At 35.3% G+C, this 14,592-nt stretch overlaps 1 protein-coding gene across 5 annotated transcripts in view; it reads left to right on the forward strand.

The window, feature by feature from the left end:
* Window positions 1-14,592, forward strand: part of LOC114339129 (uncharacterized) — a 163,746-nt gene that overhangs the window by 99,763 nt on the left and 49,391 nt on the right. For all 5 annotated transcript variants that reach the window (XM_050654898.1, XM_050654901.1, XM_050654902.1 and 2 more), the window contains one exon: window positions 7,895-8,026. In XM_050654898.1, the coding sequence (XP_050510855.1) occupies window positions 7,895-8,026 (132 nt within the window). The remainder of the gene's footprint in view (window positions 1-7,894; window positions 8,027-14,592) is intronic.

Here is a 14,592-nt window from a genome sequence, read left to right on the forward strand (position 1 = left end):
AACATTTTTTGCTTAGAATGAACGTTTTTATCAACTTTTGTAGTCAAAATATAATAAAAAATTTCCACCCTCGAGATGGGGTGGCAACCACCCCTATGGTAAAAGCGCCTTTCGGCATCATATAGATTTTGATCCTTAAACTATCCACTACGTATTTTCAAATTTTCAAGCAAATCGATTCATTCTGTAAAAATTGCGAGGTGAAAAGCTTCGGTTCCTGGACTATTTGAGCTTCATTTTCTCATGAACTATTTTGAGTCGTGTGTTGATATTTGCAACTAATAGACGATCTGAGAAGACATCTGCGCCTAGATGCTAGATATATTTTAGTTGAGGTGATAGAATTGGAAACCTTTTGTTTATGTTGAAAAAATCAATTTGGTCCTATGATTTTCGGTGGGGTATCCATATCTTCTAGCTTTCCATATATAAAGCCTTCTTGGATGTAATTTAAAAAATGTACTCGTTACAATCATATCCGTGTCTTGGCAGAATTAAATCAGCCTTTGTCCTTTTTTATTTCTTGTGCCAACATGATCCCACAACATTCTCGACAGCGCCTTGTCCTATTTGGCTACACAGCTTTGCTTCGGCAATATAATATAATATTGAATGATTTTCGTCTTGTTTAGTTCTTTATTTTTCTAGTTATCGATGATTAGTAGGCTTGTACTCAATTACCATACATACCAAACTATTGCTATCGGTTCCTTTTATAGGGTTATCAATGTCTACGAAAGGGTTCTTCTTCTTCTTGCAGTACCGCCTCCTGTCGGAGGTTGGCTACCATCACAGCAATCTTAACTTTGTTGGCTGCAGCTCTGAACAACTGTATTGAACTGCACCCATACCACTTTATTAAATTTCGCAACCAGGAAATCCTCCTACGTCCCACATTTCTCTTTCCACATTGATAACCCACGAAAGGGTTATAAATGTCTAAAAAAGGATACCGGCAAACATTGTTGAAGTCATAAAACAAATAAACAATGACAACACGACAAAAATTAAAACAAACGACACCAATACAGCCAACATACAAACACCAGGAGGAATCTGGCAGGGAGACAGCCTCAAACCATTTCTATTCAATATGCTATATATATAGTTCAGCTCAACAGGCCTTAGGGGCCCAAGGCTTCAATTGTTTTCTTCCATTTCTTTCTGTCTTGTGCTAGGTTTTTCCAATCTTGTACCCTCAGCGACTTCAGATCTTCTTTTGCAGAGTCCAACCATCTTTTTCGGGGGCGTCCTCTTTTTCTTTTTGTACCAGCCTCCGTGTTTATTAGTTGATTGGGAACTCTTCCTTCTTCCATTCTTGCTATATGCCCAAGCCATCTTAATCTTTGAATTTTGGCGAGTGTTGTTATTTTTGGTTGTCCATATATTTGCATTATTTCTTCATTCGTTCTTCTTCGCCAGATATTCCCCTCTTTTAAACCTCCATATATCCTTCTGAGGATCTTTCGTTCCCATGTATCTAATTTTACTTCCATATCTTTATTTAATGTCCAGGTCTCGCTAGCATAGAGTACCGTAGGTCGGATAACTGTTGTATATATTCGTTTTTTTGCTTTTCTGGATATTATCTTCGACCTCAGTATCTTATTTAGACTTCCAGCACTCTTACTACCTTTCGCCATTCTTTTTGCTATTTCTTGGTTCTCTTCGTTCCTATTTGTTAGTCTTACTCCCAAGTAATCGAATTGGCCGACAATTTCGAAGTTATATTCTTTACTTGGGCTTTGTATCTTAAAGGACTGTCCCAGATGATTTTCATTTCCCTTCATCACCATATATTTCGTTTTCTCTTCGTTTATTTCTAAACCATATTCCTTGGCTGTTCTTTCTAGTCTATTGAAGATTTCTCTTAATTCTGCAGGTCTCCTTGTTATTAAGGTAATATCATCTGCGTATGCTACACATTGATGCCTGTGATGATAAACTGTGCCTTTAGTATAGATATTGCATTCTCGTATAATCTTCTCTAAAATTAAATTGAAGAAATCTGTTGATAACGGGTCACCTTGTCGCAGGCCTCTATTGGTGATAAAGCTATCCGAAACCCGTCCTTCTATCATAACTTTACTTTTAGTGTCACTAAGTATGCATTTAGTCAATCGTACTATTTTTGGTGGAAATTCAAAATATTCTAGTGTTTCATATACTTTACTTCTTTTTATGGTATCGTATGCCTGTTTAAAATCAATAAATAACATATTTAATGCTAGGTTGAATTCATATGAGCTAGATAAAATTTGTTTCATTGCAAAAATTTGGTCTATTACCGATCTTTGTGCTCTAAAACCCCTTGATATTCACCTAGACAATTTTCCACTTTTGTTTTAATTTTATTTCTAATTAATATGGCCAGAATCTTATATACTGTATCTTGTAGAGCTATTCCCCTGTAATTTCTACAATCTGTAACGTCTCCTTTTTTATGTACAGGACATAGGATAGCTTCTTTCCACTGATTGGGTATATTTTCTTTGATCCACACTTCGCATATTAACTCGGTGATTTCTTCTTGAAGCCCTTCGCCACCATGTTTTAAAAACTCTGCAATGATACCGTTTTCTCCCGGTGCTTTGTTGTTTTTTAAGTTTTCTATGATATCTATAATTTCTTCCTTGGTAGGTACTTCTTCATTCACATTTGGGTCTCTTTCTTCTTCATGTGGTAGTTGCATTTGCTCTATTTCGTCTTGATCGTCTGTGCATAATATATTCTGGAAATAATTGGCCCATCTTCTTAATTTTTCATCTATTCCACCTATCAGATTTCCCTCTTCATCTTTATAATATATTGATGCGGTTTTGTACTGGGTTCGGTCGCGTTTTATTTCTTGGTAGAAATTCCTGACTTGTTTATTTAAAAAATCTTCTTCAATTCGGTCTAATTTCTGCTCTAGATTTAACCGTTTCTTTCTTCTACAGATCTTCTTTGCTTCCCGTCTTTTTTCAGCATAGGCTTGTTTACTTTCTTCATTATTTCTCATTATGCTGTTTATTCTGGCTTTATTTCGCTCCCTAATTGCTTTCTTACAATCTTCATCGTACCAGTCTGTTTGTTTACTTTGTCTTTTTCTTAGTAATACTAAGTCGGCTGCCTCTTGAATGTTTCCCCTTAGCTGTACCCATCTGCTTTCTATATCATCTACTGTTGTCTGGCTTTCTATTTTCTGTTCAATTTTCTGCTTGAATTTTTTCTTAACCTCTTCATTCTGAAGTAGTGCACCGTTATATCTTTTCATTTTTGTGCAACTAGTCTTAGGGATTGTGGGAATTATTTGCTCCATTTTGACTTTGACTAAAAAGTGATCAGAATTTGCATCTGCACCTCTATAACTTCGGCTATCTTGTATGGCTCTTGCATGTTTGGCTTCTATTAGCAAATGATCTATTTGATTTACTGTTTGTCCATCTGGTGATACCCAGGTACCTTTATGGATTTCTTTGTGGTCGAAATAAGTGCTCATAATTCGCATATTGTGTTCGAAAGCAAATTCTATTACTCTTTTTCCATTCAGGTTACTCTCCCTGTGTTTACTTTTCCCCCCTGTTATTTGTTTGTATACGTCCTCTCTGCCAATCTTGGCATTGAAATCTCCTACAATTATTTTTGTGTCGTATGATGGTATTTGGTAGAACAGATGCTCTAACTGTTCATAAAAGCTATCTTTAACATCTTCTTCTGTATTTTCCGTTGGTGCATGTACATTTATAAGGGATATTTTTCTGTATTTTCCCCTCATTCTTATTTTGCATAATCTGCTTGTGACTGCCTCAAAATCTATCACCAGACTGGCAAATTTTTTCTTTATAAGGAATCCAACTCCAAATATACGTTCACTGTCTCCACTGTTTAAGAATACATAGCTTCCCTTCTATGCAGAAATTTTCTTTTTGTTTAGTTTCTTGTATAGCTGCAATATCTATCTCATATTTCTCCAATGTATCTGATAAATTTTTTAGTGCCCCTACTTCAAAAGTCCCTCTAACATTCCATTGTCCTATCATAATCATATTTCGTGCCTTATTCGTTTCCGTATTTATCTGTCCACTGTGTTTGTTTAGACTTAGTTTTTTTCCATTTTCTCTAATTTTTCGGTGCTATGGTTCCATTTCCACCATTCATCGTTTATACATATTTTCTGATAGCCGACTTTCGTTTCATTACCTTTTCCTTTTTCTTCTCTCGCCATATCTCTTAACTCTTTCTGTAGTCTGGCTTCGGTTTGTGTTAGATCACTTTCAATGAAGTACCGCGTTCCTCTTAATTTACTCTTGTTCTTCATAATAAGTTCTTTATCCTTCATATGCTAATGGATGAAATAATATAAGATATGGAATCGCTACAACTAGGATACAGGCTCGGCCAATGTAGAATCAGTATAGTGTGCTATGCGGCTGATGAAGCCCTAATTGCAGAGGACGAGGATTACCTACAAAGACAACTTTATGGATTCTATCAAGCATGTTGACGACTCAACATGAACATATCCACGCAGAAAACAAAATGCATTACCATTGCGAAAGACCCAATTCTCCATTCTAACTCCTTCTAACTTGCATGTCTATTTACCACATTTGTGATTCCTTCGTTGATTTCTTCATCCCTAACTATTATGGCCCTTGGAGACCAAAATGATTTTAGTTCTACTTTTTTGGGTTTCAGTTTCCATATTAGACGTAAGTATGGAGTTAACACTTAGTTTGTATACCCCCAATTTACATACCTTTAGATATTATGTACTTATTTCTTCAGGCCTTCTTTAGGAAATACTTAAACAACTGCTGTCTTATTTAACTGATGTTTTGTACTGCTTACTATTATGTTATTCAGATGTGATTCCATTTACTTAAACCGGGTTATTTATTCAATGTTTTTGTCATCAGTCATAATCTTAATCTTAGACTATGCTTTAGATTTTCTTCTTCTTCTTGTAGGACATAGTCCTGTTTATTCCATCATTCCTGCTCATGCGATCTTGATGTCCAGCTGTCATACTATCTCTTCGGTGGTCTTCCTAATGGTTTCTTTGGATTAGTTTTATGTGTTTTTACCCATTTGACGATTCTTCCTCGCTATACGAATTATATCCGGGATAAGATATACTCAGCCCCTCCCCCCAAAAAATATTAAATTCCTGCCTAGTGTAACGCTCAAAGCTGAGCTGAGCTTGTAGCTCAAAATTTTTAATCTGCAGGATATGACAGCTCAGAAATAGCTCTTAATTTAGCGCTATTTGGGGAGGGTCAGCTCAACAGGGGTTGGTGAATTTATTCAACCTAATTTCTTTATTAGTGTTTTTAATTAAAGTATTTTAAATATCGACGAATCTTATTATTGTTAACTTATTTATTCGTATTACTATTTTAAAACGCCTGTATAAAGTAAAGGGATTAACAGGAAATCTCTTACATGATTCGAAATTAATTTTTAAATGGCGTATAAGCTGATTATCGGGTAAACGATGCAAAACAGCAGCTTACTGCGGATAGGTATATATTTTCGCATTATCAAAACTGAAATTAAAAGCACGCGACTACAGCAATTTGTTAACTACACGCTAAAACAAATAAATTCCTAGAAAAAAATACGTATCCATGTCGTGTGGTCATGTACATTGCGTGACGTTATACACTCATTAAAGACATCAATATTTTTTTTTCATTTAAACCAACATTGATGGGATGAAAAAAACTTATTGTTTGTTTGTCTTGTCTACAGCAATAAAAAGAAATTAGTCTCTAATATATCTTTAGAAACTCATCGATAAAATTAACGAACCACTTCCTTTTACCTAAATAATTAGTCAAGCTAGTGGTGGAGCTAGGGAGGGGATATGTACATTTTCACTAGCAAATAACTCGAAAAGTATTGACTTAGTGAAAAAACTCTGTAAAACAAAATTTGCTTAGAATTAGAAAGTTTATGTATTTCTCCGAGAAGGGGTGGCTTTCACCGTCCAAGTAAAAGCAACCAACGGCACAAGTCCAAAGGTGAAGTGGAGAGTAAGAGCTATATCCAAAGGACCCCGTAACCATAGATATAATAACAAGTAGATTAGGCCAGGTCCTAAAAATAGTGTAACGCAGAGCGCAGAGCAGTTCGGGTCGGTGGTCTACACGTGGTCTATCTATCTCTCTCTACCGGCGCTTAGCTTTCTCTCTCTAGCATATGATGGCCGCCGCCTCTGTGTTTGTGTCGTTCCATTACTCCCACCTCTCGGTAGATACGCTCACACTCGCACGACAGACAAAGATAGCTAGACCACCGTACTTGATATTGGCGTTACACCTCGATGCACTGAGTGGCATATAACTAGCCTGGTCTATTGCTAGCCATGTCTCTGCCCGTAACACTCCTTATCCAAAAATGGCCCCGGTCAAATTTAACGAAAGTTCGGTTAATGATAGTTCTCAGTGCGTAGATTAAAAAGTCCGTGGAACCTAGGTCTGAACAACTATTATTTTGAAGCTACAGCCTTCTGAAGTTATTGGATTCGGGTCCTCGGTTTACTTTAAGTGCACTGGTTCACGGTCAAGTGAACGAAAATATTTATTATTGCAACAAGAAACTCATGTTCTTCATGCTTATTTGCGTGTTGCATATGAGTTCGTGGTCAAAAATAGATGCTTCGTATTTTAGTCTTCAGAAAATTTTTACTCTTTTTTAATCTACTCACTGTGAATCGTTTTACATGTCTGCTCAGATGGGATCAGGGATAAGACGAACTACACGATTACTGGGGGGGGGTCGAAATGGGCTAAAGTAGAAGGAGCAGGCACATAAAGCCTCTTTGCGAACGACAGCTCAGGTTTTGTTGGTGGCGGGTCATGGAATCGTTCCATAATACAAAGGGGCTTTGGGAAACTGGAAACTTGAACACAGGAACATAAAACAAACATCTCATCGGGACATCAATAGGGGAACAGGAACAGAACATCACCACGCAAGGCCGGCCATCAATTACGCAATTCATTTGTACCGCGTATTTGAATTTTCACTTCAAAAACCCAAAATTAGGGAGTGAAACTTTCTACGAATACTCTTCCATGGTCACGAAACAAACTACAAACTCTTCACTTTGTTTCACATGGCGATAATATCTTATTGATGCCGGCAAGGTGGTGGCTTCTCTATGAGCTCCACCGCTGGGTCGATGTAACACCAGCAAAGTTTCGTGTGGAACTGATTCTCTTCGGCGGGGTACCTAACCTTCGAGAATTCTTCTGCGTACTTGCCGCGTAATTGCAAGCTAAATTCGCCCTTAATGATGCAACTCTGCAAGTTTGGGACGAGTCCAATAATTTTTTCAAGGGGAAACAGGCAATTTCCAAACATTGTGTAATATTTTGTAATACTCAGAACCAGGGGCGGTTCAGAATTTTTATGGTAAATTACTTCATAAATTAAATTGGAAAAATAGATATTTTCTTGAAATAGGATATAAAATTAATGAATGCTATTAACAAAACATTGTAGCGGAAAATCCATCTGCTACAACTAAGGACTATCATTGACCAAAGTTTCGTTAATTTTGACCAGGACCACTTTTCCATAAGGAGTGTTGCGGGGTCCGACTGGGGCCTTTTTTCCATAAGAATTGTTGCAGGGTCCTTTCCATGCCATTCGGTAGTGACACGGAAAATTACACGGTATCGCCGTATTTCACGTTCATTTACTGACCTATATATCAATTCAGCAGACGGAACGCAAATCTATATATCTGTCAAAAACAAGCAAACCATAAATTTCTATTACAGCAATATCGCCGAACAAAATTTCTACATCGTGAATTTCTACATCGTATATTTTCCTAAATTTACAAGACAAGACGTATTTTACCCTGCTTGTGCTTACATTTTTATTTATATTTTTTCAGGTCAACTTCAATTATGGAAACGAGGGGAGCCATGCAGATACTCAACGAACGCTCTCTGGCTTGGATAGGGACTGTTTTATTATCCCTGTTCACAGTCTGGATAGGTTCCTTCCTGCGGGAGTCCCAATGCCAGTAGGTATAAAAATAGCCCATTTGTAAATTTGTACGCTTTATTTTTTTTTGTAAGGTCGCCTGTCTCGTCTTAGTTACGAGGATAGATCAAATGAGAATTTGACTTTTACAGGAAAATATTCAAATTTTGGTATGCATAAAGCTTGTTTACAGAATATATTGTATTAAAATATGAAAATTATGCTAATTTACAAAATGTATCATCAAGATAAATCCTTTATGAGATTTGGAGACCAAAATACCCGACATTAAGGAGTCCATCAGGGTTCTATCTGCAATAGGAATAGTCCACGTCTTAGTTACGAGGATAGATCAAATTAGAATTTGACTTTTACGGGAAAATATTTAATTTTTTTTAATACCGGGTGTCCACTCATATTTTCCCCCATTTTAACTGCCCCTAGGTCACTTCCAAACGGCTCTCTATAGAAATGTGCGGTTTTTGCTGAAATGTTTTATTTTAGTAAAAGTTTTGTTTAAATTGATTGAATTTTTTATATCGCTTTAAAAAAATGGCGGATGTAAAAAAAAAACTTGGTTGTCTTTTTTTTAATGATTCACCCAGTATATTTTTTTGTAAATTGAAAGAATGGTCATTCACCTATCCAGAGATATAAAGTTTTTTAAAATCGGTTGTAAAATTACTAAGTAATTAATTTTTAAAATGAGAGATGCAATGTGGAAATCACATACCTGACAGAATATCAATTATTTGCTAATACTTAGTTATTTTAATCTTTGTGATTTCGCCACGTTGCATCTCTCATTTTAAAAATTAATTACTCAGTCATTTGATAACCGATTTTAAAAAACTTTATATTGCTGGATAAGTGAATGACCGTTCTTTCAATTTACAAAAAAATTTACTGGGTATTCCATTAAAAAAAAGTCAACAACGTTTTTTTCAAAAATCCGACATTTTTTTTTCGTAATTGAAAGCGATATAAAAAAATCCATTCCATTCAAACAAAACTTTTACTAAAATGAAACATTACAGCGTAAACCACATACTTCTATCTTGAACCATTTAGAAGTTATAGGCACAGTGCCGTTTTATTCATTGGGCGCTTGGGGCGGACGCCAAGGGCACGGGCCCCGGAGGGGCCCGTTGGGCCCTGCTTTTTATTAATAACAAATTAAAGTCCGCTAAATAATCGAGGATCATATTTTTTTTAAATAGAGAAAAGTACTACGAAATACCTGCGATTTCGATATGGTCTGATGTTAAGACATAAATAAGAACTGTGACAACTTTTAAACCAAAGAGCGATTCCTTAGAAAATTAAAAAAAATGTATGAAGCTGAAGACAAAGCTTATTATAGAAGATTAAATGAAAGCAACTCTTATAGAGTAAAACTCAATGGAGGCAAAGAGAAGTGTTAAAGCTGTTTATTGTTACCCGTGCAAATTATTTTCAATTGAAAAAAATAGTTTAACTGATTTTGGATATATTTTACTCACTAGAAATATTTGAATAGTTTATACTCAAATCTCACGAAGAAAGTAAATTTCATCTGAACTCTATGGTTACATTAATAACAAGATCATCAGTTGGAGTTAGATGGATCATCAGTTAAATTGGAGTTATAGACGCTGGCTTGAAAGAGCAAGTAGAACGCGATGCTGACTTTTGAGTAAAGGTCCTAAGAAGAGTTGTTGTTACCATTAAATTACTTGCCTCTCAAGGACTAGCTTTTCGTTGATCCCATGAGAATTTAACGAGTCGTCATAACGGAAATTATTTAAGTTGTCTTGTATACTTTGCTTTTGATAACTTTTTAGTTCAGCATTTACAGCGGAATGCGAATAAATAAAAAGGTTCAGTTAGCTATCTGTCTGACCAAACTTGCAATGAATTTCTGGAAGCGATGAAAACAAAACATGTAGAAACTTTTGACGCTGTAAATGCTTTACTTAAAAACTACGGACCCATCAAATATATTTTTCCAGTTAAGCAATAACAGAGACAAAAAATCAGCAGTAAAAGTGAAGCCAAGGCACTGCATAATAAAATGGATACCTTTGAGACAGGTTAACTTGGATACTCTATTGACACTGATTTGGGCAAGGATTTTAAAACGAGTGAATGCAACAAGCAAAACCTTAGAAACTGTGGACTTGAACGTGTCAATTGGAGTAGAATTAATGACATTTGAGCTTTGTTGGAGACGTAAGAAATAAATTAAGCGAAATTGAACTAGAAGCCAAAAATATTTTTTTGTGAAGACAATAATCTCAAACATATTCTATAGAATTGGCCTTCAAAAAACAAAGAAAAAAAATTTCGATGAAGCAGTTGATAGTGAAACAATTTTAAAGGGGCTAGAGATATTCAGAATTGAAGTATTTACCTATTCAATGTTATATGCCACAATATTTCTCTTCTTCTTCTTTGAGTGCCTCTCCTGTCGGAGATTGGATATCATTAGGGCGATTCTAATTTTATTTACTGCTGTTTTGAACAATTCGTTAGTGGTACAGCCAAACCACTCTCTCAAATTTCTCATCCAGGACATTCTTCTACGGCCTGGATTTCTTCGTCCTTGGATTTTTCCTTGCATTATATTTTGTAGGAATGTGTACTTTTGTCCCCTCATCAGGTGGCCTAAGTATTCAAGTTTTCTCTTTTTTATATTCAGTAGAACTTCTGGCTTGTTATTTATTCTGCGTATTACTTCTTCATTTGTAATTTTATCCACCCAACTTATTCTTAGTATACGGCGGTAGCACCACATCTCAAAGCTTTCAGGATTTTTAATATTCCTCTGTTTAAGAGTCCATGACTCAACACCGTAGAGCAAAGTACTGAATACATAGCATTTTAACATTCTAGTTCGTAGATGAATACTAATATCACGATTACAAAATAATTTTTTCATTTTTATAAAAGTAGACCTGGCAATTTCAATACGTCTTTTTATCTCGTGATTTTGGTCACCTGTTTCATTGATAAGGGTTCCCAAGTATTTGTATTCGTTTACTTTTTCAAGTTGGGTACCGTTTATTGTGATACTAGTGTCATTTATTGGATTCTTACTGAAGGTCATATATTTGGTTTTTTTGACGTTCATCCTTATGCCGTAGTTATTACATATCTCATTCATACTTTCAACTAGATGTTGTAGATCTTCCGCTGTTCTTGCCATTATCACAGTATCGTCAGCATATCGAATGTTATTGATAACTTCTCCATTGACTATTATCCCTTCGTTTGCATATGAGAGAGCTTCTTGGCATATTTGTTCGCTGTAGATATTAAACAAGAGCGGTGACAATATACAACCCTGTCGTACCCCTCTACGTATTTCTATTTCGTCCGATGTTTGGTCTTCTATTTTTATATTAGCTCGCTGATTCCAGTACAGATTTAATATTATTTGTATGTCTCTGGTGTCAATCTGGTGTCTTTGAGTTTACTGTGGCGTACTTTGTCAAAGGCCTTTTCAAAGTCTATAAAGCAGGCGTGTACCTCTTGGTTAACATATAGGCATCTCTGTGTTAGAACGTTCAAGGCAAAGAGAGCATTCCTTGTACCTAATCCATTTCTGAATCTCATCTGTGTATCGTTAATATCGATGTCTAGTTTTTGATAGATTCGGTTGTGGATGACTCTAAGAAATATTTTAAGCAGGTGACTCATCAAGGAGATTGTTCGATGAACTGAACATTGCACTGCCTTAGTTTTCTTCGGTATGGTGACAAACGTAGACAGCAACCATTCTTGTGGTATTATACCAGTACCTACTGTATATTGTATTGGATATATGCAATATTATGGTTACGGATTGATCATTCAAAAGCTTCAGCAGTTCTGTAGGGATTTCATCAGGTCCGTTTGCTTTTCCATTTTTAGCGTTTCTTATTGCGTATTCTACTTCTTCTTTCAATATGTCTGGCCCAGTTGCATTGATTATCTGAGTTAAGTTGTTTCTATCGTCTTCAAATAATTCATTCAGGTATTCTGTCCATCTTTTTATTTTATTCTCTAGATCTACAATAAGGTTTCCATCTTTGTCTTTAAGTTTACCTATTTGGCATTTCTTTATGCTTCCTGTTATCTCTTTTACTTTTTTGTGCATATTGAACGCATCGTACTTTTTCTCATAGGTTTCCATTTCTTCACACTGTTCTTTAATCCACGCCTCTTTGGCTTCTTTTATTCTCTTTTTTATGTGTTTGTTTATTTCTTTGTATTTGTCTAGGTAATTCTTCATATTTCTTCTTTGTTCCATCAAGTCTAGTATGTCCTGTGTCATCCACCCCTTGTTCTTTGTTGTCGTTTTTGTCAGTGTTTCTTTCCTGCTGTTTGTATACAGTCGGGAAAATGAAAGAATACCCATGAACGACATATAAAACATGCTGTATTTTCCTGTCACTGTGTCACAAAGAAAGTTGCCCAGTGCAAGTACATGTAACAATAATTATTACATGTACTTGCGCTGGCCAATTTTTTGTGTGACACGGTAACAGGAAAATACAGTGTGTTTTATACGTTCGTTCATGGGTATTCTTTCATTTTTCCTACTGTAGCTGTATTTATGTACTTTAATTTTTGGTTAACGTTATCTGTATCGTTAATTTGTTGTTGCACTGAACTGAGGTTTCATTTATTTCTTCTCCTGTTTCTTGTCGTATATTTTTGTTTCTAAGTTTAACTAAATCTAGTGTCTTTCTGTGTGGTCTCCTTATCTTTTTTGGTCTCGCCTCTATCACAGTAACTACCGGATTATGATCTGAGCCTATATCAGCTCCTGGGTACGTCTTAGTACATTTAACAGCATTACGATACGATTACGATTTCTCAAGATCTTTTAAAGAGAATATAATGCTACAAAGATGTTACATCAGCTGTTAGATGTTTTTTTACGCTAAATAAAGAAGAAGTCAAAAGGTGAATTAATATTTTATACGAGGAATATAAAAAAGATGTTGATGAAACCAAACAGAACTGGCATAATGAAATTATTCATTATATAACGTTATGCCAAAATTTGAATAAACATTTGAAAATTTGGTGTCATCTAGGATGTAAAGGCAACTTTTGCAAAATTTTTAACTTCTCTGCAAGTTTATTTGTCGATACCAATTTCTAATGCGTCAGGCGAGCGGTCTTTTTTGGCTTTAAAAAGAATGAAGGTCATATATTGAAGGTCAAATTGTCAAGAAAACTTGAACGCATTATCACTATCACTATCGTATTATAAAAAATATAGAAGTGGAGCAACTGAATTTTGATAGTATTAATATGGCAGTTTGCTAATGCCAAGTCAAAAAAAAAGTGAGCTAATTTTTGTCTTATATATTTTTTAGAATATGTTTTTTGTTTGTCATATGTTGTTCTGTACAACTTTCTGTTTTTTTTTATATTTTTAAATGTATTTTTTGGAATATTTTTTACGTTTGCTATTTTTCTCGTTTGTTTTAAAAATCTTTTTTAAATTTTTAAAAATGTATGGGTTTTACAATAAACGTTTATAGTTAATTCAGGTTAATGCATGTGTTTTTTTTATTAAAAAAATTGATCACGAATAGCAATGAAGGGGGCCCCTAAATCTCTAGTGCCCAGGGCCTGAAGTTAGGTTAAACCGGCACTGTATAGGCAGTTAAAATGGGGGAATATATAAGTGGACACCTGGTATATGTAAAGCTTCTTTACAGAAGACATTGTATATAATAAGAAAATTATGCTTATTTACAAATTTATCTACAGGATAAATGATTATTTATAAGAGTTGGCGATCAAAACAACCAGGATTAAGGAGTTATGTCAGGGTTCTGTCTGCAATGCCTATAAAGACGCGTTCTCAAATTCAATGGAGGGTGTTTATATAAATATACTCACCGGTACGAAAAACGGACATCTCTTGAATTTTTGATAAAAGTGTCGAAAAAAAGCTTATTTTTTATTGTTACTTTTATCGATGATTGGCATGATCTGATTGAGGATTTTAAGGTACGTTTTATAAAGGAAGTGCGTACGAAAAACTTTAAAGAAAATTGTACAAATTTACAAATTAAAACTTACACGGACACGCTTCACATGTAGACACGTCTTCTTATGGAGTAAGTGACTTCATATGCAGTCGTGTCCGTGAATGTGTTAATACAAAAAAAAAACAATAAAATTGGTTGGCTCTCGGAATGTAAAATTAGTGGTGCCTGTAGACAGATGTTTTTGGGCATTCTTTGATCTCAAGGCTCTTGAGACACCTTTTTTTGAGACCCTTTTTGTGTCCCCCAGTTTTTCCATAATACTTCTTCTTCTTTAGGTACCGTATCCTTATTCAGACGTTGGCCGTCATCACGTTTACAAATTCCTGAAACTTTCTCTATCGGCTGCTGCGCGAAATAATTCTTCTAAAGTGGGACTGTGGGACCATTGTCTAATATTACGCACTCATGAAAGTTTCTTTTGACCAATCCATCTCTTTCCCTCCACTTTTTCTTGTATTATATCCTCAGGCATATCACATATCTATAATAGTGTAGGAAACAGAGGTTGAACCTCGCAAAATGGACACAAGTCCGGTTTTATTTTTTTTTTCTGGTATATCCAGGGGTGCTT

The sequence above is a fragment of the Diabrotica virgifera genome, chromosome 6, assembly GCF_917563875.1.
Source record: "Diabrotica virgifera virgifera chromosome 6, PGI_DIABVI_V3a".
In the NCBI taxonomy this organism is placed as follows: domain Eukaryota; kingdom Metazoa; phylum Arthropoda; class Insecta; order Coleoptera; family Chrysomelidae; genus Diabrotica; species Diabrotica virgifera.